The sequence below is a fragment of the Lucilia cuprina genome, chromosome 5, assembly GCF_022045245.1.
Source record: "Lucilia cuprina isolate Lc7/37 chromosome 5, ASM2204524v1, whole genome shotgun sequence".
Taxonomy (NCBI): domain Eukaryota; kingdom Metazoa; phylum Arthropoda; class Insecta; order Diptera; family Calliphoridae; genus Lucilia; species Lucilia cuprina.
In genome coordinates, this window is record NC_060953.1 from 61,076,649 (window position 1) to 61,103,436 (window position 26,788).

The window sequence follows — 26,788 nt, forward strand, 5'->3', positions numbered from 1 at the left end:
TGTATGTATATGTATACAACAACAGCAGGAACAAAAGTCAAAGATCACATCCGGTTATTCATAAATTTAGTGGTAGTCACTTAGGCAAACACACAGATACACATACACATTTTTGACAGGATATTTATGCATCAACATTTAGTTTTGTATAAATACGTAGAGTGAATCACATTCATATTTAGTTTTGTTGATTTGTTGATATAAATTTTGGAAAACGTACCTTCTATCGAAATGTAGGGTCGAGGCGAAACATTATCAAATGAACGATTAATAACAGATGTTGGTAGTAAAATCACGTCAACGTCCATATGTGGACCGCTACTGCTTGCATCCTGATGTGCATAATGTTGTTGTTTTTGAGGCTGATCCATTGTTTTTGTTGCTGTAGTACCTATGGTATTTAAATTACGCATTTTTGGTTGTTTTACTATAATAAAATATACATTTTGAAATAAATTTGCATGACTGTCGTTTGTTAATGGAGCGTAAAACTATTTGGTTGCATACTGTAAGTCATGGATGCAGTATGTATATAAGTTCGGGGAGTATGGTAGTATTTTAACGTGTATATTGTATTTTGAGTTTGAAGTATTGATAGTTTTGTGTACAGTTTTTCATCTTATAGTTTTAACTGTCATTTCGTTTAAAATGATTTACGATTTCACAACACGTATTTATTATCTGTTTGGTATTGAGAATGTTATTGATTATGTTGTTTCTGTTGTTGGTAATAAGGATGATGATGATACTTGCTATTACCTTGTTTGGTTGAGCTAATTGTATTAATGCGTTGTAATTCATCACATGTCGCTTCATCATCATCGGTGACTACGACGGAGATGTAGTCGTTTTCGTTGGCAGCATCACGTCCCATATCATTCTTCTCACAGTACTTATTACCACTGATATCTCGGGCAGTCATCGTGGCATAATCATATGAGGTCTTTGTTGCATTTATCTCACTTTGAAGACGTGTTGTCTGAGAGGTGGACTCTGTATAAAAGTAAGGTGCAGGAGTGCTAGAGCGTACTAGTAAGCCAATATTATGACCTTCCACCTGTGGCACATAAGCGATTGTCTTGTTGCGTCTGTCAGTGGCAGTGGAGGATAATTTTAAAGTTGCTGCTTGATGTGAATGTGGATGCTGACAGTGATGTCCTCGTGCTGGCGAAGGTGTACGATGACGTTGAACTTTTTGTTTTGTCTCTACAGCATTTAAGCCAAATGGCGAGGCAGCTCTTGTTGGTACATGCGGCTCAATTAGTGCTGGTGGATATTTGCGTATGGGTGAAATGGGTTTATCTTTATTTTCATCATCATCATCATTTTTATAGTCTTGTTCCTGCTCATCTTCATCGTACTTGACCTCCAGTCCATGTGCTGGAATTGGTGTTGTGGTTCTTGTTAAATGAAAAACATCCACGGCATTTAAACCAAATGGTGATGCTGCTCGCGTAGGTACTTGAGGCTTCGCTAGTGGAGCTGGATACTTACGTATGGCCATTTCATCAACTGTTTTAGGCGATGTTCGCAGTTGTGTATGCTGGATGCGTTTGGGTGATGTTGATGCTGAACGTTTTACATTTTTCATTTCAACTGTATTTAGACAAAATGGTGATGTGGCTCGTGTTGGCAAATGAGGTTCAACTAATGGTGATGGATATTTTCTGGTTGCACTAGAATCTAAGGCATCCTGAGCAATTCTTATTTTACGTAGACGTGTGGGTGACACTGAGGTTGATCGTCGTTGTTTAAAGGGTAATTCGATGGCATTTAAACCAAACGGTGATGTTGAACGTGTTGGCAAATGGGGCTCAATTAGGGGAGCTGGATATTTTCTACCCTCATCTGCAGTAATGTGGGTAAGGTCGTGTTGTTTCTGCTGGTGTGTTGGTGGTGATGGTTGTTTTCTAGTTTGTATGCGTGGTTTTAATGCTGTCGTTGATTGCATTTCAACATGACCACTTGTCGTGACTGGCGATGCTTGCGTCAATGTTGCAGTCGTCGCACAAAATGTCACTGGAGATTTGGTACAAATTTGTGCAATTGGTATGTCATGATTTGGTGTTGATACTGCTGCTGTAGCAGTTTCAACTTTCTCACTTTGTTTTTGAAAGTTTGTAGTTGTTTGTGTGGTTGTTGCCTGAACATCCTCCCAGGATATTTGACGCACTGTTATATATGGACTAGGAAGTTCATAGGAGGATTTATAAGTGTTACTTAATTCACTAGCACTGCTGTGATTACTATCACCTTCCTCCTCTTGATGCTGCTCCTGTTCCATCATCTTCTTTATTTTATTATCCTTGTCATCCTCATCAGCAATAGCAACGTCATCGTCCTGATGACAAGAACTTATATGTTTATTATTATGTTCATGTACTGTTGTTGTATGATGCCTTTGGCCAGGTTTGTTATTATTACTGTTAGTGTTGACCACATCATTGGTATTCTTCTTTGGTGGTTGGTTGTCATATTTTTGAAATTGCTTATCAGCTATTTTGTCAGCAAAATCCTTAATATGCAATTTCAGCTGAGATTCATTACCTTTAGTTGATTTTGGATCATGATTGTCATGATTACAAGCATCTTTGCCAGAGGCATTTGCCAAAACGGAAATGTTGCAATTTTGCATTATTGCTTTATCCTCTTCCTTTTTTGTTTGTGTGTTTGATGTTGGTGTTTGTTGATTTAAATTTGATTTGATCTGCTCATCATCATGTGCAGGTGGTACGTGTATGTTAACTAGATTTTCTTTCGTTTCATTTTCCAACTTTTCCAGTGTGTCAATTACTTGCCCGACAAGTTGTTCCTGCTCATGTCGTGCTGTTATAAAATCATAAACGAAATTCTTCATTTTATCCTTGGTAGCTGTGGTGGTAGTATCATCTTTGGGCGTTAACGCTGACATTGTCATTTCTTTTTGTAGAAAATTTGACGTTACTGGTGTATGTTGCTGACTTTGTATTTGAGCTGTTGTTATTAGCTTGTCAGTGGCCAGTAATTGCTCATCTCCAATATGTTCTTTTCTTGGTTTCACTTGTTTATACATCGAAGAAGAAGGAGGAGGAGGTAATGGTGGTGGCGTCGGTGGTGATTGCATAGTTTTTGCTTCTTTGAGCTGTTGATTTTTTGCTGTTTCCAATGAATTTTCTTTGTTTGTTGTCTCTTCCGTTATAAGAACATGTGAGGCTGTTGTTGCAGTAGGTCTAGTTTCAAATTGTAAGTTGAGTGGTGTTTGCTGGAGTTGTTCCATAATTGGCTTAAGCTCTTGACTTGTAGTCTTATCAAATTCAGTTAAATGTTTGGTCAACATATTTAGATCCATTAAAACTTTATCCACTATAGGCATATTTTCTTCTCCATCTTGTTGTGCGTTGCCAATTGTAGTTTCATGCATGTAGGTTTCCTGTTTGTTAGGTTTTTCGTTTCGGTGTAAAGGTTTTACTTCTTGCATGATATTAGTGATTTTTCTTAAAATTTCCTTTAAAGGGGTTTCGTTTGGTGGTGACTTTATGTTGCTTTCATAGTGTATTTGTGGTTGTGATGTTAAAAATTGTTCCTTTTCAGAAATGTGAGGCAAAGAGGGAAAAGATGACACTGGTTTATTGCCAGTTGCTATGGTGGATTTTAATGCCGCTTTAGCATTTTCAATATATGCATCAATTTGCCTTAGGTGTTCGTTTATGGATTTCTGTATATGTTCATATTTTGCTGTTAGATTGGCAATCTCATTTTTATGCTGAGTTTTTGTTTCCGCTTCAATATCTTTTTTAATTTGGTTCGATTCTTGATGTAACTGCTGTTGTTGTTTTTGTTGTTGTTCAGCTTCTAAGGAACGAACGGTAGCATTGGCAAGTGGTGCTCCATTAAAGGGATCATAGGGACCATATATAAATTCACCATCTGTATAGTAAACACCTTGTTGATCTGGTTTGTCAACTTCTTTAGCAATTTTATTACATTCTGTTGTTGCTGTTGCATTTGAATGTTTAACCCCTGGAGATTGAGATTCGTGTTGTTGCTGTAGAGTTGCGTGTGTTTTTGCTGTTTCAATTGTCATCGCTGAGGTGGTAGATATTTTGTTGTCTTTGTTGTTGTTGCTGCTACGTTTAGTGTTGACACTTGTTTGACGTGTTAGCTGTATGCCGTTGGGTGTGCTTGGCAAACGTGTCACATACGTGTCTGTTTCTGCTTTCGTTTCAACGCCAGCTTCATGTTTGTCATTTTGTTGCTGCTGATGTTGTTGCTGGTGCTTCTGTTGTTGTTTAATACCCTCGGGCTTTACTACTGATTTAACAGATTCCTGTTTTAACATTGATATTAAATTTTCATTTTTTTCATTTTTCAAATCATTGCTTGCTGTTTTGCTGCAGCCTGCTGTCTCAATATCATTAACTCCTTTAATGTTGGCCTTAAGGTTACTGGATTCCATCCAATGTTGCATTATTTCCTCTGTTGGTGAGGGCACAATTGTTATGGCAGCTGGTATATAAGCCACGGTATTATCCTGTAAATCTATGGATCTTAAATATATACACGAATCGTCATAAATTTGTTGGTCTTTAAGGGACTTTGTTTTTGCATCAACTACATTCTGTTGTTCACTATTTTGTTCTACAGTTACTGGTAAAGAACGGCATTTATCTGGTGTAGCCGGTAAAGGTATATGCTCTAAGTCATCGAGAGTGGTGGTTGGGACTGTTGCTGCAGTTTGCTGCTTTTTGGGTTGATTTAAAGATTTAACTTGTATATTATGTTGCTGGGCATCGGCATCATAAGAAATCTTTATCTCAGTAGCTAGTTTCATAGAACGTCTTTGTAGCTTGGGAGAAATTCTTGGCTTTTGTGGTGGCAATTGTTTATGTTGGCGTGCTTCACGTCCTCTCTCTAGAGAATGAGCTTGACGTTTGTGCATTTGTGGAGCTAAAGGTTTGCTTAAGATTGGGATTCCACTTGCTGCAGCCAAAAGATTTTCATAACTATGCCATTTCCTGCTAGAACACAATTGTTCATAGTATTGTCTTTTGGGTTCTACTAAACCTATGTCTTCATCGGCTGCCTTAGTTTCGGGATGAGAAAACCCTTTAGTCACTGGTAGAGTAGTGGTTTTAAATAGTTCATCTTCGGCTTCCTCTTTGTTCTTTAGGTTTTTGTCACAATCCATTTCAGTTGATTTGTCATTCTTTATTTCGCGTTCAGGTAAGTTTTCATTATTTTTTTCCACTGCATCATTTTCATTCGTGGTCCTTTGGGCATTATCTGTGGTGTCCGTCATAGTGGCTGATTTATTGGGGGAATTTTTTCTCAATAGCTCTTCATGTTTCAACAGATTAATCATTTGTTTAGGTTTATTCTTTGCAACTCCCCCACCACTACAATCAACTTCACTGCCAGCATCATCACTTCGACTTCTAGTTTGTTGTTGTGACTGCTGCTTTTGCTGTTGTTGTTTTTGTTTTTGTTGCTGTAGCTTGCGTTGTTGTTCCCTTCTTTGTCTAACCTCTTGGGCAGTAGGTTCAATTATTCTAGTTGGACTATTGAATTTATTCCGTATTACATCAATGCCATGACGTTTACAAACAGTTTCATCAAATTGTAACGCATTGTCGTGCGAAGTACTGCGTATATGCTGCTGCTGTTGTTGCTGTAGACTTAATATTTTTCCCTTTTCATCAACATTCTTTAGTAGTTCATTGTAGTTGACAATACATCCAGTTGCTGTCATTGTTGTCGGTGGCCAGCTGTGTTCACGTTTATGTAAATTTCTTCGTGTTGCCAGGCGATTTATCTTTAAAACTGTATCACGGTCAATTGTTATATCGTGCTGATGGCTTAAGTATTGCGTTTTGATTTGTTCCAATTGATGTTGATGCACCGGTGTATGTGGTCGCTGGTAATAAAAACGTTGTCTAGAGCGACTTTGTCTTTCTGTTTTTAATGATTGCTCAAACATTTCTTTTGATTCATAATTTTTTTCATTACATTTTTATTTTCAAAAAGGACATTCACAAACACATAGAGATAAATATATTATTCATTTTTAAAAATATACCATTTTTTTAATGTTCGTTTTAAGGAAAATTTCATTTTTTTGTGTGTGTATGTATGTATGTGTGTCCTTTTTTTTGTATTCTCTAGTAAGATTTTTTATTTTAATATGCCAATTTTTTATAATACCATCATAATAAACTTGGCTTTTGTTAGACATTTTTTTTGTAATTTTCTATTTCAATGTCCCATTTTAAAATGTGTTATATGTTGGTACTTAGTTTCCAAATGTCTTATACTAAATTCTTTAGATTTTTTTGCTTATTACTAAGTATAAAAGATTTATAAAGTTGAATATTGTATAAAATATTTTTTTTGTATAAATTCTTTTGTATAAATAAATTTTATTTAATATGTAGTCTTTTAGTTATGATCATATTTTACTGGAAATAATTTTTTAAGTTATATTTTTTTAATAAAAGAAGCTTAGATATTATTTGGTTTGATATGTAAATATTTCTTAATTATTCTTATGAAATCTAGCAATTAGCAAATTGTTTTGATTTTTGTAAAGTAAAGAAATTTGTAAAATATTGCTTTTAAATTAAAAAAAAGAACTGATTTAAATGTAATGAAAATCTTTTCTAAATAAAGCCTAAAATTACCAAATTGAAAATAAATTGATTGTTGTACTAAATGTTGTATTATGAAAATAATCAAGTGAACTATTAAAGTTATTGTAACGAAATCTTACAGGGTCGGCGCTAAGGAGTTTTCAAATTAATGTATAATTGTTCGACATTAAAAGAACAACGTTTTTTCCGATTTATAGAAATAAAAAAATAGTGTTATAGGTACATCTGATTTATTTATTTAAATACTAAAATTATTCTCTTTTAACACATTAACGCCTGACCGCAGAATATGTTGTCTTATTATAATGCAATTTAATACAGACATATTCAGACTTTGTAGACTCAGGTATAGGCTTTAATACGTCAGATTTAAGAGGGATCCTAAGGATAAAGACAGAAAATAAAGTAGAATTTGTACCTTTGGCTGTAGAAATTTATATATTGAAAATATTGAGAGAAGACTTAGTTTAATAGTTGATCTTTGTTCGCAGATCTCTATATAGTCCAATATTTTCTTTGATAATCGATCTTTCAATGTATATCATTATTTAGTAAAATTTTCGTCTTGATCCTTGATCTTTATATAAACATATTCGGACCTTAATGAATCAGATATAACAACGATCCCAGGAATAAAGGTGGGAAATAAATCTGTAATTCATATAAAGAAGAAATTATTTGAGTTGATCTTTAAGTAGTCCAATATTTTCATTGATCATTATAGTGAAATTTTTGATTTGCTTATTAATTTTTATTCGGTGAAACATCGGTTAATTTTGGTAGTTAATCGATAGCATTAGAGGGAATATTTTAAGTGAAAAAGTTTTACCTAAATTTTACTTTAGGCTTTTCTTAAATAGTAAAGTCTTTATAAAAATAGAAGACTGTATTTTTATAAAGACTTTAGATGGCCTAATATGTACATAATCAATCTGTAAAAATTTCGATGACAATGGCCTTGGAATGAAAATCATAGCTAAAATAGTTTTAGCTTTTAATTTTTTAGAAATATTCATATTTCTAAAAAATTAGAATTTCTATAGAATTTCATAAATTCTTTTAAAGAGAAACTATTTTTAATTTTCAAGAAATCTCGAGAAATCTTAATATTTGTTTCTGAACTGAAATGAATTGAAATTTGTTCTCTCAACTATGCATTTAGTTACCTGAATTAAAGAAAAATGCTTATTATATTAACATTCATATAAATCTTGCATTAGGATTATTAATTTTACTACAATAAAATTTACTACAATATTAGTATAATAAATTTCCTTTAAAATATTAAGTTGTGCAAATAAAAAAAAACAAAATAAATAGCCATATGTTGTTAACGCATTTTGCAGCATTTTAATTTTAATTACGAGTAATAAAAAGGCATATACTATGCAATTTCTATTTTTAGTGTTTATTTATCAAATTGAAATGAAATTTTCCTCAAAACACTACTTAATTAATTAAAACTACACACAGAAATCAACAGAAAAAAACTGTATACAGATAAAGACTACAGTTAGAGAAAAAATTAACAGCACACACTACAATTAATTTAATGAATAAATTCTGTATGTTACTTGGAAATGTATAAAATAAAACACAAATAATTTGTACATGAAAAAAATACAAACATTTATACATTTTTATGTACGTACATTCATATGAAATATATGTTGTGTTGTACGTGTGTATGAAAATTAGAAACCGACAAATAAAACACACATTTTGAATAACAGAGAAGGGATTTGTGTTAAAATTTAAAATGTAAAAGAAAAATTTTAGAGGATCTGCTTAATGCGATCACAATTAGTATTTTATTCCTCATATTCATAAATACTTAATAAAGTTATTTATTGTTGGAATTTTGTATGTAAAATGTGCGTAATAAACCTAAAATAACCGTTTAATATCTTTAAGAATACGGCTGTATATCTTCAAGAATTATCTAAATTAAATATTTACATGAGAAATAATTGTGTTAAATAATTTAATTAATTAAAAATAGTTTTTATATATAAAAATACTACTTGTGTGCTTTCCATCCCTGGCTGTGTGGGCATATGTTTGCTGACGATTGAAGATTTATTAAATTGAAATAAAATACAAATAAAAACGAAATACATAAATATTTTTTCTATGTTTGTGAGATTTACGAACAACATTGAAATTAGCAGCTGTTGTTCAAATGAAGAATTTCTTAGTTTTTTTTTATTCGAACATGTTGTTTTTCTCTTGATTTTTGGCATTGTATATAAATTGAAAAAAAAAAAATTGCAAAAATAAAAAGAAATACAAATAAAAAAGAGCAGCATACAAGGTAAATCAGTTTAAAAAACAATTTATCAACCTTTTGCAGCAATTTGAAAGGCTTTAAATAAAGTATTTTAATAAAAAGGAAAAGTATTATAAAGGTTTTGTAGGAAAAATATTGCTACCTTAAGGAACCTTTAGTACTTAGCATAACTTAAGGTCTGTTATTTTTAAGGAATAATATAAGTTTGATTGGTGTCTTTTTTTTATTTATTTGACATGGTTATTATTTTCAGTTTTTTTTTTTATGAGCAAACCAGGTAATGAAAGTTTTTGCTGCAAAATTATGAAGATTTATTTTTACAAAAGAAAATTTACATATTTTATGTTCCATTTTCCTTAATAATTATTATCGTTTAACCTAGATGTTCTTCTTGGATCTTCTGTTGTGCAAAATTTCTTTTATAGTGAAATGTTATAATTTTATTTAGTAAAATATTTAATTTTTTCGTTGATTATTATACATATTAAATTTGGTTTGATCGAAGATCTTTATATAGTCCAATATTTTCATTCAATATGTATCTGTATATAGTAAAATTTTTGTTTTGATCGTTGACCTTTATATTGTTAAATATTTGCTTTTTGATTCTGTTTGGCACTGTATCTTAATAAGATCAAATATTTTCATTGATCACTGATCTATACACAGTTAATGTTTTGCTTTGGCTATAGGGGTTTATACTGCACTTTGGAGTGATTTTTTTATTTTGAAAACAGATCTTTGATAGTACATCTTTATATTATCCAGATCGCTGATCTTTATATAGTGAAATATGGAGTTTAGTTTTATATAATTTTTGTTTTGATCTTTGGATCATTATGTAGATTGAAGATCTTTTTATATATACAATGAAAAATATTTTATTTGATAACCGATCTTTATAAAGTAAAATGTTTACCTTGATCATTGATCTTTATAAAGAGAAATGTTGGCGTAATAGATCATAGATCTTTTATTTGATATTGGCCATGATCGCAGATCGTTATATAGTAATATATTTTCATAATAATATCAAATATTTCTGATCCCTACCAAGTAAATTTTTAGCTTTTCTTTTAATATTGATATCGTTTAAAAATTTTATTTTTTTAAAAAAGAACAGAAAATAAAGTGTTTTAAAAAAGTTTAAAATATTAAAAAAAAACATTCAAATGTAAGTAATTACTAATTTTATAAAATATTTATTTACAATAACCCTCTTATTGTAAACAACATTTTATTAAAAAATGTTTATAAAACGAAATATTCATACAAAAATTGTTTAATAAATCATATAAAATAAAATTTTGTGTATGTTTAAATTTTAAAAATTTATTTGATTTTTTTTGCTCTATAAAAGAGTCCAAAAATACACGCCACAAAATTTCTATAATTTTTATTTTTTTTTTAGTTTGGCAGTTTGCTAATGATTTTTCATCTATTTTTAACTTAATGACACACAAAACTATTAAAAATCAAGAGAAAATACATATTTTTAAAGCAGCATACAACACACAGTCATGTGCTTTAAAAAAAAAGAAAACACGAACAATTTCTAATAAAAAATAAAATTGTTTTAATGTAATGAAATTGAAATAAAAAATAATATAAACATATAATTTCCCGTAAGAAGTTTTGTTATGTTTATGATAGAATTTTAATCATATTTAAATCTATAAATAAATCATAAAGGGCTGCTGGTAGGGTTCGTAAATATTCATATAGTTTTTCCTTTATTATAAGTGCGTGTTATTTTTCAGATTTTATGTCTCCTACGTCTCACCCAACAATAATTTGTGGTTGGCACGTAGATAGGAATGTGTTTTTGTATCATCTAAATGTTGCAAAATAATATATAAAACCAGCAAGAGCAGCAGTTGTTGGAAGATAGAAAAAAAGGATAATTGGTTTCATAAATGAAACTATAAAATTATATACCCATAGAGAGCAAATGGACCTAGAACACACACATAAATGCTTAAACAAACCTATGTATGTGTATAAACAGAGGAACGTTCATAATATTGCATATTTGTATATTTTACAATTGATACTATGTGGAAAAAAGCTGGTATTTTTTAATCAATAAAGTAAAATGTAAATGTGCTGTAAAGCGGTTAAATTTTACCACTATTACAACCATTTCAACCACATACGCATTTTTGTTTACAGATCTTTTAGTATTGGCAATATATGTGCATATGTATAGATACTGTATTGGTACGTGTATTTATTCTAACATATATTTTCATAGTTAAAAGATGTTTAATGCGTGTTGTAGGGCTTTTGTACATGCCGTTCACATTTTAGCCATAAAACAACATCAATTGTGCGTTATAGAAATACATTCATATGTACTTTACACTTTTTTGCAATATCTGGTATAGTTATAAACGGGAGGCATTTTTATTTATTATAAGGTTTGTTCTGTTTCAGTTCAATTCTATTTATATTCTAGTTCTGTTCTAGTTCTGTTCTAGTTCTGTTCTAGTTCTAGTTCTGTTCTAGTTCTGTTCTAGTTCTGTTCTAGTTTTGTTCTAGTTCTGTTCTAGTTCTGTTCTTCTAGTTCTGTTCTAGTTCTGTTCTTTCTTCTATTTATAGTTCTTTTTTTTTCTGTTCTAGTTCTGTTCTAGTTCTGTTCTAGTTCTGTTCTAGTTCTGTTCTAGTTCTGTTCTAGTTCTGTTCTAGTTCTGTTCTAGTTCTGTTCTAGTTCTGTTCTAGTTCTGTTCTAGTTCTGTTCTAGTTCTGTTCTAGTTCTGTTCTAGTTCTGTTCTAGTTTGTTCTAGTTCTGTTCTAGTTCTGTTCTAGTTCTGTTCTAGTTCTGTTCTAGTTCTGTTCTAGTTCTGTTCTAGTTCTGTTCTAGTTCTGTTCTAGTTCTGTTCTAGTTCTGTTCTAGTTCTGTTCTAGTTCTGTTCTAGTTCTGTTCTAGTTCTGTTCTAGTTCTGTTCTAGTTCTGTTCTAGTTCTGTTCTAGTTCTGTTCTAGTTCTGTTCTAGTTCTGTTCTAGTTCTGTTCTAGTTCTGTTCTAGTTCTGTTCTAGTTCTGTTCTAGTTTTGTTCTAGTTCTGTTCTAGTTCTGTTCTAGTTCTGTTCTAGTTCTGTTTAGTTCTGTTCTAGTTCTGTTCTAGTTCTAGTTCTTTCTAGTTAGGTTCTTCTTCTGTTTTAGTTCTGTTCTAGTTCTGTTCTAGTTCTGTTCTAGTTCTGTTCTAGTTCTGTTCTAGTTCTGTTCTAGTTCTGTTCTAGTTCTGTTCTAGTTCTGTTCTAGTTCTGTTCTAGTTCTGTTCTAGTTCTGTTCTAGTTCTGTTCTAGTTCTGTTCTAGTTCTGTTCTAGTTCTGTTCTAGTTCTGTTCTAGTTCTGTTCTAGTTCTGTTCTAGTTTGTTCTAGTTCTGTTCTAGTTCTGTTCTAGTTCTGTTCTAGTTCTGTTCTAGTTCTGTTCTAGTTCTGTTCTAGTTCTGTTCTAGTTCTGTTCTAGTTCTGTTCTAGTTCTGTTCTAGTTCTGTTCTAGTTCTGTTCTAGTTCTGTTCTAGTTCTGTTCTAGTTCTGTTCTAGTTTTGTTCTAGTTCTGTTCTAGTTCTGTTCTAGTTCTGTTCTAGTTCTGTTCTAGTTCTGTTCTAGTTCTGTTCTAGTTCTGTTCTAGTTCTGTTCTAGTTCTGTTCTAGTTCTGTTCTAGTTCTGTTCTAGTTCTGTTCTAGTTCTGTTCTAGTTCTGTTCTAGTTCTGTTCTAGTTCTGTTCTAGTTCTGTTCTAGTTCTGTTCTAGTTCTGTTCTAGTTCTGTTCTAGTTCTGTTCTAGTTCTGTTCTAGTTCTGTTCTAGTTCTGTTCTAGTTTGTTCTAGTTCTGTTCTAGTTCTGTTCTAGTTCTGTTCTAGTTCTGTTCTAGTTCTGTTCTAGTTCTGTTCTAGTTCTGTTCTAGTTCTGTTCTAGTTCTGTTCTAGTTTTTCTGTTCTGTTCTGTTGTTCTAGTTCTGTTCTAGTTCTGTTCTAGTTCTGTTCTAGTTCTGTTCTGTTCTGTTCTAGTTCTGTTCTAGTTCTGTTCTAGTTCTGTTCTAGTTTTGTTTTAGTTCTGTTCTATTTTTATTCTAGTTCTGTTCTAGTTCTATTCTAGTTCTGTTCCATCCCTGTTGTGGTTCTGTCTAGGTCTATCTTAGTTCCATTCTTGCTCTGTTAGTACAATAATTGTTTTGAAGAATAGAGTATCTAAGAATCCACTATAACCCAACATAATATCAATAAAACTTGTTTCTAATTTTTTTATTTTCATATGATTTTGTTAAGTTCCCTTCAAATATGTTTGGCTTAAAAATAATAAAATAAAAACGTATAGAAAGTATTAAAAAAATAGAAAACTGCCTAGAATCGAAGAGTCATAAAGCAAATTACATACAATATGGTTTTAAATATTTTACAGGATTAGCTTTTTTAAGCGAAATGGTTACAATAGCAACAACACACATGACTAAATGTGGGGGGTAAAAACAAATATTATGAAACATTACGTATTTATGAGAATTTATATAATAAAAAGTTTGTATGTGTGTGTTGTTGATTTAATATTATACTCGCATTATCACTATCATGGCTCATAAATTATTCAAAATATATAGATGGTTGAATGAATGAAAATACTTTTTCTTCCAAATTGACCTTTTAGTTGAATTACAAAAAATTTGTTTATAAGTTTTTGATATATATGTGTTTAAGTAAGTGCATATGTATGTATTTATGTATGTTAAGGAAATTGATTTTGAATAGTTTGTTTATGTTTGTGTTATGGATGGTTGGGTGCGTGTGAAGGATTTTATTAAAAACCCAATAAAAATGAGTTAAGGTCTTATATTTTATAGTGCTACAATTTTGGCAAATGTACATAAATTTAGTTTATGATTTTGAAATTAAAGTTTTAGGAGAAATTGTGGAATTATATGCTGCTTTTTAGGTTAAACTAAAAGTGTTATTAAATTTAGTAATGTTTGGTTGTAAACTGAACTATAAACCAATACTTAAATGAATGAACAGAATAATTTATTTTTATAAAATCTTTTTAAATTAGCAACTGGTTTAATTTATTGGATTTAAATTTGATTAAATTTTTTCTTAAGTGTGTTTTTAAATTTCTTTAACGAGATTTAGTCTCTAAAAGTTAAATAAAAACCTAGATATTAAAAAAATTTTATGTGTATATCATAAAAACTGAAAATACTTTTCACAAACAATTACCTGTACTTAAAAATACTATCTGATAAGTACTAAAGATACTCAAATTAAACATTCTAATATAATTTATTTTTTAAAAGAAAAAAGAGTAATCCTAAAGTTCTTGTTTTATTAACTTCTGTTGTAGTTTAGTTTGATTTAGTTCTAGGCTAGTTCAGGTTTATTTCTAGGTTAGTTCTAGTTTAGCTCTAGATCAATTCTAGTTCTAGTTAAGTTGTAGTTCAATTCTAGTTCAGTTCTAGTTCAGTTCTAGTTCAGTTCTAGTTCAGTTCTAGTTCAGTTCTAGTTCAGTTCTAGTTCAGTTCTAGTTCAGTTCTAGTTCAGTTCTAGTTCAGTTCTAGTTCAGTTCTAGTTCAGTTCTAGTTCAGTTCTAGTTCAGTTCTAGTTCAGTTCTAGTTCAGTTCTAGTTAAGTTCTAGTTCAATTCTAGTTCAGTTCTAGTTCAGTTCTAGTTCAGTTCTAGTTCTAGTTCAGTTCAGCACTATTCAATACATACATCACCCTTTGTATATAACTAAGTGTGAGTAAAAATTTGTTTTTACCATCCACATATAACTTGTAAATAAAATGTAGAACAGTATAAATTTAATTAAAAAATACTTTTAATACAACTGAAAACTTCATACAAACGTTCATATATAAAGAGGGAATTCAACTTGAAATAAGCATTATTCATATACATGTGAATAAGTGTTGCATGTATAAATGTTGCATATATTTTCTTATAAATATATACATATGTATACACAGTAGCATTTTATTTATTCTTGTCTAAAACTTGTTTAATTGTAATAGGAGCAAATGAAGAAATAGTAGAGGCTCTACAAAGAAATATGAAATATTGTGTGCTTGAGTTTATTGTATGCTTGTATGTGGCATGGTAAATTGATTCACAATGCAAGAAACTAAAAATAAAAAAATTATACGGATGTACTTAAAGTCTTCTTCATCTTCCGCTTGTTTTCTATTTCCCCTCTTTCTTTTTTTCCTAAAAAGTCTAAACAAAATCTCATTCCAATCTAAAGCTCTAACAGAGAAAAGTTTTATATTTTTCTTAGCATTTACCCTTATGGCTTAAAACAACAGTATTTTTTATTTTGTTCTACTTATTTCTATGTATAGAGCTTATAACAACATTGTAGTTGCAATTGCAAGTTGATATATACATATGTGTTTTTTTTTTGTTATGAGATTCTTATGTTACTGCTGCAGGATATTTGTCAGCTAGTAAGTAAAAGTTTTGTATTAGCTGCTAGTTTTTTCTCTTTTTTATTTCAGCTTAAAACGCAACTTTAGAAAATATTGTGGAAAATAAACCACAAGATATTTCATGTTACATGGAATGTCATCATCACCATCATTGGCATATAGTCAATATATAGTTGTAAACATAAACAACAATAAAAAAACTTATTTGCCACATTACCACACACTCTGCAAATAAAGTTAATGAAAACATCTATGGAATTAGAAGGGACACACAAATTAATACTTTAACCAATTGAGAATAGTTTTATACTCTTTTCAGGGGTTTTTAGTTAATTTTAGTTTATTTAAATTTTTGTTTTTGCTGTTTGTTTCATTTGCCAGAGTGTGAGTTTGTGGAAGATGAAAATTAATTACTTGATCACTTGATTATTGGTTAGGGAATTTTTAAAGTTGGCAAATAGTTTTTGGCTAAAATAAAGCTTAATTTTATAAATATATCGCTATGTCGAGATGTAGCCATAAGATTTACATTAAAATACTTATAGTAAAAATAAGTTTTTTTTTATAGAAAAATTTTTATAAATATTGTTTTAATAGAAATTTTTAAATCGTTATCCTATTTATAGGAATTTTGTAAAAAAGTTGAATTATATAAATATATCACTATGTCGAGATGTTGCCATAAGATTTACATTAAAATATTTATAGAAAATTTTCGATAAATTTAGTTTTTTTTTATAGAAAATGTTCAATAAATATTGTTTATAGAAATTTTCTTATGTAAAAAATTTTCAATGAATTTTGTTTTTATTAAAAATTTTCTGTTTATGGAATATATCAATAAATTTTATTTTGTAGAAAATTTTCAATAATTTTTTTATAAAAATTTTTAATAATTTTTTTTAATAGAAAATTTTCAATAAAATTTCTTTTTGTAGGAAATTATTAATAAAATTTCTTTTTGTGGGAAATTTTTAATGAATTTTCTATTTAGACTTTTTCAATAAGTTTTTAATAAATTTTGTTAAAAAAAATAATAAATTTTCTTTTATAGAAAATTTTCAATATATTATTTTACATAAATATTTAGAGACATTTTGGACAAAGTTTGTGATCTCAGTGTGTCATTCTTCAAAAGCAGGATTAATTTTCTCAGGCTCGTACCTCGTAAACCGTTCAAGTGTGAGAAATTGCACTGCTTTTATTAACGACACCTGTACGTATACGTGTTAAAGATTTATTTATATAACAAATATTAAGTATACGCATTTATTTAGAGATGTACTTGAAAGTTTAATGATCTTAAAGTTTTTTTAGATTCTGTATGTACTTTATGACTAGAGCTACAACTTTGCTTAGAGTGTAATTCCGAATAAAATATCCCTTTTTTGCAAAAATGATGTCCCAATATTTTGGGGGGCAAAAGTGGGAAACTCTCTTCTCTTATTTATTTTAATTTTTAAAACTCTCTTTCCCTTTTAATTAAAAAATCTACTTAAAACATAAAATTTTAATTACCTATTAACAACAAATTCCTTTAAAGTTAAACATTATCTCAATACAACATATTGATTTTGTAATAAAACTTTTCTTAATGCTTCCACAAAATTTACCTAAAGTTTTTCTTTTGTGAATATGATATTACTTTATAAAACTTAATTTTACTAGAAATACACTCATACGGTGTAAGTAGCTATACAAATTAGTTTTAAGCAACTCAAATAAAATCATCAACAGTTAATTTTAAATACTATTCAAGTTAATTTAAATATCTATACTAGATATGTACATATGTATGTATACAACAGTATCTAAGAACTTACAAATGTGTAAACTTATATAAAAACTTGTGGAAGTTTTCTAAAGGATTTTGCAAATTTTATAATACATACTTATTTATGCATATGTAACGTATGTTAACAAGTATGCAAGTTTATTTAAATAAGCTGAGAGTGTATTTGACACTTAACATTATCAAGTAAGTATGTATATATAGAAAAAAATATACATATTTATATGTGTATATGCAGACAGTTTGCTATGAAGACAATATGGTGAGTAAGTTTAAATTTTCCTACAAAAGTTGTAAGTTTAATAAACATACAATTATGTTACTGGCAACTTTTTAACCTCAATCAACCTGCTAACTAGACAACATGGCCAGTCTACTAACCAATGAAACGACCAGTCAGCCATTCAGCCATCTAGTTATCTTGTCTAAAATGAATATGTAGTTTATTACACATTATTGACCTCATCATCAGTATACACAATTTAGAAGCAACAACAACATACATACATATTTTTAAATAGACAGATAGCCAACTAGTCAGCCAAAATACTTATGTATAGATAGATACATATATGTATAAGAAACCTAACAACTTTTTTTTTTTATTTGGAAAAAATTTCAGACAGTACTTTAGTGTATATCTTATTATTGGTATGAGATAGAAAAAATAACTTTATAGATAAAATGAATGAGAGGTTACATATACATTCAAACGTATGGTTGTTTTCGTTTTTTTTTTTGGAAGGGGGAATGTCGTAGGATATGGCAAAAAATAAAACAGTAAACTTTTTAAATATTTGAAAATTTTTAAAAGTTTGTTAAATTTATTTTGTTTTTAGAGTAGAGCTCAGCAAAATTGTTTTTAGTTTTATTTATTATAGACAACTTTAGGCATTTAGAAAATTTAATTAATTTATTTCATTGTGTGTATGGCGGTAGGTGAGTCTAGTTCTACCCTATCCTATTGTAGCATTTTGTAGTTTCCAAAGATATTCGATTGATGTTTCAGAATTGAAATAACTTAAAGAAGGAAATAGATTTTGTGTAAAAGTTGACAAATTAGACTTTAAGATGACAGTGAAGATTGTGTATATAAAGCTGTCTTACTCTTATTTAAGAATTTTTTTATCTGCAAAAAACAAAGTAAACCAGACAGACATCATTAATAGTATAAGATTTCAAAGCTAGATAAGTGATTATTAGTTTTAAACATTTAAAAACCGTTCTATATACATATACACCTATACATGTATATAAAGTTACTTTCCGTCCAACTGACTTTCTGCTTAAATCATGAACTCTACTAGTTTTTATACGAATGGTTTCAAGATCCTTGGAATTTGATTAAAATTTAGCGAGATATTTTTAAATAGTTTTTAAGTAAACTTGACTAAAATCTTTGTTCTGAAATATTCAAATACAGATGTTTTTGCAGAATTATATACTTCCAAACGTTTGGTTGTTGCAAAAAATATTTTTTAGTATTTAGATTATGTTACTGTATTATGAAAAACTTTGGTATAGTTTTCATTGAACTCAACATAATTGCCTTCATATTTAGAGTATATTAGAGTTGGTATCCTAGTTCTTATGTTTTAATTAAACTTTAGATAATCAATTTGTTTATTACTTTTTAGCTCAATTGATTTATTTTGAAATAACTTTTTCTATTATCAAAAAATTGTAATTATGCACAATAATCTTAAATAGTTTATTTTCTAACATACTTAAAGTTTTTGTTTATTAGATCAGAATTGGTCAAGATTAGTATGAAACACTCCCTACTTAGTAGTTGGGTGGTACATTTATATTTATTTCCATAAGTTTTTGAGAATATTAGAAAGCAAATGAAATTGCATGCAGTAGTATTTTATGATTTTGTACAAAACGTAATTTTCTTTAGTAAAAACTAAATTTATCTATAAATCAATTTAACACTTAGTTTACAAGCGATCGTAGTAATAACTTATCTAACTGCTTATTTGTAAGCGAGCATGGTAAGTACATGCTGGTGATAACTTTTAGTTTTAATAAAACAATCAACACTTCTTTTCTTGACAGCAGTCTAATATTTTAAAAAATTAATTTCATTGTAGTGAATAATAATGTGGATTCATATGTACATAGTTATCAACCTACATAAACATATTCAAATTGTATACATATATCCCACTAACTATATAACTCTTCTACATATTGACGTTTATTTAAAAGTGGTCAACTTGAATGTTAAAAGTCTTGACTGCATTGTTACCATATTTAACAATGATTTGCAACAAAAGATACTATAAACTACAAACATGCATACTCATACACAAACTCATACATTAAGGTATATTTTACACACTAAAGAGCTGGACGAGAGCATAAAACTTCATGTGCATTTAAGCATGCAAAATTGTTGTTGTTGTTTTTTTTTCTAAACATTTCTAAGGATATACTTTGGATAAGATACTCGTAACGTATATTTAAATATACATTAGTTTAGTTTGATATTTCTAAAATAAAGATATGTTTAGTATGAAATACTTAGATATGAACTTTCATGCTTAGTTCTTATACATACATATGTATGCAAACATGCATATGTATAGCGAAATATACTAAATGCATGGGTTTATTTTATTTTAAATAAGTATTTATAAGAAAAGTTTGTATAAAACAAGTATGAGAAAAAAAACTAAACAAAAAAATTATATATGTATTGTATACCAATACAATATTTACTTTATGCATTAGCTTATCAAGTTTATCTTAGGCGATAGAAGAAGACAAATTTTAACTACACCTTGAAAAATTTTTTTGAGAAATTTGTTAAGTGAAAGAAAATAATTAATTGTTAAGGAATTAAGGTTTAATTAAGATTAAGATAGAAATTTACTTTTTTAATTTGTTAAAGTATCCAAAGTATGCTTTATTAATTACATTGTGAATAAAATAATTTTTCTCAGTGTGTTTTTCTTCTTTATTATTAAACTAGCATTATAGATTATCATATGTTTGGATAAGTCTTTATTCATATCACAGGTTGTAGCGGCTTTAAATTGGATAATTTTTTTATTATAACATTTTTCTAATATATTCAGAAATAATATATTAAAAAGAAAATTTCTTTGTTAATGATTTAGAAACTTAAATTAACACTAGTATGTTGGACGTTGTTGTAGGATGTTACATCAAATATGTAAAAAAAAACATATAGACGTCCAATAGGTCTATTGTGCACTCCATTAGAATACTAACTATTAACATACTGAAGGCTCACCGATAAAGACACATATATATTTTGAATCCTTTTATATATCCTAAGCGATCTGTATGATTGATCTGCTTGATAAAATCTGTCTGTTGAAATCATGATATATAACGAAAATATTTCTAAAATTTCAAAAAAAAAATATGAATTTATAGTCGGACATTGCCGAACATATGATACCCTACACCAGTCAGTATGTTAAAATTTTGATTTTTTTAATTAAAGCATTTAATTTGTTTTATTGTGGAATATTTTTACTTATTGTCGACAAAAAAGAGAGATTTTTTACAAGAGGTCTCATAGGGGAGAAGAGGTAAATATGGGGGAGTCTGTATGGGGGCTAAGGTCAAATGAGGCCCGATCACAATAAAAATTAGTATTGTCAATTATTGTTCTATAAAACTAATTTTTGCTAATTTGCCAAAAAAGAGTATGTGCCAAATTTCATCAAATTATCTTGAAAATTGCGACCTGTAGCGTGCGCACAAGTTTTACATGGACAAACAGACAGATAGACAGACGGACGGACAGACGGACATAGCTAAATCGACTCAGAAAGTGATTCTGAGGCGATTGGTATACATTAATGTGGGTCTAGGACCAATATTTTTGGGTGTTACAAACTTCAGCACAAACGCATAATACCCTCCCCACTATAGTGGTGTAGGGTATAATAACATGAAAATATTATCAAAAATTATGAGTTTTTGACATTAAAAATATTCCTCAAAATTCGGAAATTTTTTAAAAAATATAAAAACTTATCAAAAATTTTATTAGTTCCATAACTAGTTCTAGAACGCATGCTTATAGTCCAAACTCGTTTTACTTTGGCGTTGAGACCAATGATTTTTGTTCGAAATTGTCACCTTCGGAACTGGTTCTGAGGAAGCGTTATGAAGTCGACACTCGTTCTTTGGAACGGTTCCGGAACTAGTTCTTTAATCAATGATTTTTGCTCTAATTTGTCAACCTCGGAACTAGTTCTGGGAAGCTTTACAGAATGTATGCTTTTTATTTAAAAATAGTTCATTATTTAAGCGTTTTTTTGTAAGAAATTATTAAAATTCTAATTTTGAGAAACTGTTAAGGAATTATTATTATTATTGAACAATTTTTTTTTTGGAAACTTACTTACAATTATCTTAATAAAATAAAATTAATTTGTTAAACTATTTCTTGCACAGGATATAAGAAACCAGCAGCTAACTTCCCCGTCTCCATGTACAATTCAATTAGGGTATCTTCAATTCCATATAGTTCAATTTTATGCAGAAATAAAGATATGATTGCGTTTAAGATTTCAATAAAAATATTTTTATGAATTTTTAATTCTTTAACATTTTATTCAACTGATTCTAAAAAGTTGTTTCGGAAATAGTATGTGTTCCATTGAACTATTGTTAAAGAACTAGTTCCTTGAAATGTTATTTAAGAATCTGAAGTGGTTCTAGAACTAGTTGATTTTATAACAAGTTCAAAATTTTTTTTCTTGAAAAAGAAGTATTTACTTTTCAGTTCCGTGTTTAAAACCTTTTAATTCTATTTGCATTTATTTTTTAACTGGTCTCTTAGGAAAACGACTGTCGTCATTTTAGACTTTTTCTTATCCCCCTTGGTGCAATTTACAACTTGCTGTGATAACAAGCTTATGGCTTTTCGAACTTCGCTGCTAGTTCCAAAGGCATGAGTTTGTAACAGCCTACAATGACTCAGACTCTACCGTTCCTTTTTTCAAACTTTGCTATGTTGTCCAAACGACGAGCTATTCAAAATGGGAGAGACATATAGCAGAAGGACAACAGAGTAAAGCAAGAATTAGTTTATATGTTCTGTTCCGTGACGATTCAGCTAATTCTCATTTCCTCACGGTTTCCGTAAGCCAAAAGTATGAAATACTTAGTTTAAGAAAACTTAAAATAATTCATGCCCTTTGGTTTTACAAATTCTTTAGAAATTTTCCTATTTCGTTTTAAAGCTTAGCATTAGATTTTATTTTCCTCAACAAACTTCGAATAATAAAAGTAAATTTCAGAACACTTTTTGTTGTGAACACCCTGTATTTATAAAATATTGAATTTTAAGTGAGATGGGAATTAAGTTAAGCATGCTAAAAACAAACAAAGATATTTCAAGGACTATAAACAATATAAGGATTTATGGGAGAATAAACAATAGCAAAATACATACATAATAAAATAACCACTTGCATGCATTTATATACACATACATTATACATACATATGTATAAGTTTAAGCCAAAAGTCAATATCTTTCCATACTTCCTGTCATGGTTACATAGTGTTATTATTTTTTTTATACAACATACATATATACATATTTATTAATAAATTTATTTTATACTCATAAAGTAAAGTTTGTCAACTATAAAGATTAATTTTAGTCGATAACACTGCTACTTATTTAGAGATGAATATATTCATATTTTTATAAATACATATACGTATTATGTTCATATGTATAAAAATTTACGTATATATATCAATTTAGTTAAAGAGTCTAGGGGTTTAACATAAAATTAACTTTGTATGTATGTATATGTAAACATTTACATTCTTATCCTTATAATGAATATACGCATACATATAAATGTAAAATTATAATATTTATTGATTGTATTTAAAACCTTTAAAAGCATAAATATGTTTTATGTATTATTACATAGTTGACCACACAATCAAATATATCTTCCTATTATATATAGGAGTCTCATCCACTTGCAAATGCATTTGTTATATACATATTTTCTACTATAGATTTATTTGTGTAGCAACAAGTTCATTTGTGGTTAAAATTGTATTTAACCTCAATTCTAATACATTATGTCGAGCATGTATTATATGTTATAATTAAAAACATATTATTTAAATAAATTTTATAAAAAAGTTTGATTTAGTACAAATGTTTTCATTACTTTTTAGTTGCGTATAAATAATTTTGGCGTTATAATTAATTATTTATACTTTGATTAAATGTTATGTCTAAAAATCACTTTTTATTTAAATATTTTTTTACAACATAATATTCATTTAATTTAACGATATTTTTATCTTTATGTTGCTTTCACATAATTGTCAATTGGTGGTCTCCAAGTTATTATAATCATTATTTCTAAGTTTTGTGACAGTTATTTTTATGCCATTTACATTTATAAACTGTCAAAAATAGCATGTTTATATTATCAAAGAAAAAAAGAAAACTTTTTCTTAAAACTATCACTTTATTTTATATTTCTAGCACCAACTTTTTTGTAGTTTTTTTTTTATTACATTTATATTTATTTTAAAACTAAAGGAAATACTTTCTTCTTTTTTTACAACTTTGTAGCTTTTTTAAGACCTATCTACATAGAGTTTATTTTTCTATAAAGTGACAAAGTGAAAAGTTTTTCCTTGATTTCTTTTAGTGTCCAATTTTTTTTTTGCTCTTCCTCAAGCAAATAAAGTCAAGAAAAAGTGAACAAAACTAACTTGCTGTAGGGTGTTTTACAAAATATAATGATCTTGGTTGTGGGGATGTGATTGTTCGATTTCTTTTTTAGTTTCTAAATAAAGTATTGATTTTTTTTGTTGTTTTACTGCAACTGTTCGTTATCAAAAGCATATGTTGTAGATAAAGTTAAACATGAAAGTGTTGGTTATAACTTTGTTTGTAAGAAGACAACAAAGTTTCATTTTGAAAAATGAATTTGTCGTTTATTTTTATTTTTTTTTTTTTTATTTTATATGCATATTCTTTGTGGTCAAATAGTTGGCAAATGAATCAACCAAATTTATATGTATATGGGCAATTTCGTGTCAAGTGAGTAAATTTGAAAAATAAATGTTGAAGGAATTTACAGCAAGCTTAGTAATATTGCACACTAGGGAAAAATTGTCCCAAGGACTTTAAATAATTTCTTCAATATTTGTAAATAATATTTTTAAATAAAAAAATTTAAATTTAAAAAAGATGATTAACTAAAGTTTTATGTAGGACCTACAGGTGAAAGGTTTCACTTATATAAAAAAACTCAACTTTTGAATTCTTGTTATCGCTTTAGAGTGTCAAAAGCCTTGAAAAGTTATAGTTTCTTAAATCACAGATTTCATTTTTTTAAATACACACAAGAGAATGATTAGTGATATGTGGATAGGGTCCTTTTAAAAAGTTTTTAAAATGCATTGCAACATGTTGCTGAGGTTGATGAAATATTACTTTCGCTTTAAATCAATCAGTTGCGTTTGGAACAGGTTCTTTCTAATGGTGTGGTTAGAATTCATAGACATTACATTTGATCCAATTACAACAATAGAAAATTATCTGACCGACTTTGGTGTCGATTCGACGTTGACCGGATTGATTACTGAATTTCATAGCTATATTATAAATACTAATAAATGAATTTTAGACATTTATGTCATTTTCTGAAAGGGACTTGTATGAGGGTTAAGGCCAAATGAGGTTGGATCGTTAAAAATAATCCACAATTCAAATTAGACTTATATAGAAGTGTTTAAGTGTTTTCGATTTTCTAGAGATACAAGAAAATTTAGCATAATTATGAGCTTGAAAGCACCCCCATATCCCACTGGACTATGTAGTCTAAGTGAAAAAATAGAGCAAAAGAAGAGTATGTGCCCAAAAATCATTAAATAATCATTAAAATTTTGTTTTAAATGGACACACAGACAGACAGAAGTATGGACGGACGAACATAGCTAAACGGACTAAATCGACTTAAGTAGAAAGTTTTTCTGACTCGATTGGTATAGAACCAGAACAAACGCATAATATTTCCTGCAGTGGTGTAGGGTATAATTGGAATATAAGCCAATAAAATTTTGAGGCGGATGCAGATTCAAAAGTTTTCAATTTTTAAATTTCTTTGAACTTTTGATTTTTTCGGGTTTCTTTCAAAGTCCCACGTTTTACATATTAGTATGATTTTTGATATTGCTCAATAAAAAACAGTCGTGAAAACATGTATTTAATTTACGCATACTCGTTTACAAGGGTATTCCATGGATTATTAATTTATAATTCTAAATCAATGCGAATTCATATTCTTCATGAAATGGTCCACAGTTTCCTACCAGCGACTAAATATTTTTATTTTAATACAAAATTCTTAAATAGGCAGTTCCTCGAGACACTCTTATATACATGTTTACGTAGCTACAGAAAACCAAACTTTACAATTCAACCACTATCATCATAATTAATATTCATATTGAAAAAGTATGCATATTCATTCAATATATAGTTTTTTTTCAATTCCTTTTATTACTCGGCTTCCAAACAAAGTTTGTCAATAGTGTTTTTTTTTTGCTTGTCATATAAAATTGATAACAAATATTTAAAGCCTTGCAACTGCAAGTTTGTAGTAAAAGTTCATTATGGCTTAATTGTGACTTTATGGAGAAAACCAAGTTTTCTATCGAAAAGCAAATAAACATGCACACATACAAATGTCAGGGTTTTTATATGTTATTATTCAAATTTACATTTAACATATACAAAAAACATAAATGTAAATTATTTACACAACACGAGGTCATACTCAAAATGACTTTTATAGTAGAAAATTTAAATGTTTGTTTAGAAAAACTACAATTTATCATAATTTTCCTGTTGTTAAAAATGCTATTTCGTTAAATTATTTTATAAACTTTTTCTTCTTTCCCCGAATATTTCTCAACATAACTATTGAGTATAAAGAAAATTTACACTTGATTTGTGTATTGAAAGATAACAAGAATTTAGACGAACAAAAAAAAAGTATAAGTTAAAAAAAAATAAAGTTTCATTTAAATATTTACATATGAAATAAACTTATGAGTTTTTTTAGTAGAAAAGAAAATAATACAAAATGTATATGTAAGTATGTCTCTATAGTTTTTAGTTTATTTTATTTTACTTCCAACAATTTTTATGCAAATAGTAATTAATTTTATTTTCAAAAAACTCAAAAAAGAAAAAAGAAAAAAAAATAAAAACCTTAAATATTTTTCCATTTCATTTCAATTTTAAGTTTTTATTTATATTTTAAAGGGGGTTAGGGGATTTCAAATGTAGGTCACAAAGATCATAAATGTTCAAATATAAATTTGTGTAATTAAGGTGTTTATAACATTTATTATGCATAATTATCGTTCAATGTGGGTTTATTGGTTTTGTATTTATTTGATAACATTTAATTGCAACAAAAAGTTTTAACATAAGATTATTACATTTAAAATAAACAAATCATAAAGAATACTATTTGCATAACTTACCACACTTCATTTGTTCTTCTTCTTCGACGGCACGCAAAACAGCCGAGTTGGCCAAGTTAAGGGGACGGGCAATTTGTTCATCGATTTCGATCCTGGAAGAGAAAAAATATATCAATAATATAAAGATT

The 26,788-nt window shown here is 28.6% G+C and overlaps 1 protein-coding gene across 8 annotated transcripts in view; it reads right to left on the minus strand.

Annotated features, from left to right (window-relative positions):
• LOC111675086 (bromodomain-containing protein DDB_G0280777) overlaps window positions 1-26,788 on the minus strand; it is a 253,304-nt gene that overhangs the window by 74,110 nt on the left and 152,406 nt on the right. For 5 of the 8 annotated variants that reach the window (XM_046952658.1, XM_046952661.1, XM_046952657.1 and 2 more), the window contains exons 4-6: window positions 26,661-26,752; window positions 760-5,958; window positions 221-427 (exon numbers count right to left, since the gene is read on the minus strand). In XM_046952658.1, coding sequence (XP_046808614.1) covers window positions 221-427; window positions 760-5,958; window positions 26,661-26,752 — 5,498 coding nt within the window. The remainder of the gene's footprint in view (window positions 1-220; window positions 428-759; window positions 5,959-26,660; window positions 26,753-26,788) is intronic. The other 3 variants (XM_046952666.1, XM_046952664.1, XM_046952659.1) reach the window with 2 other exon arrangements.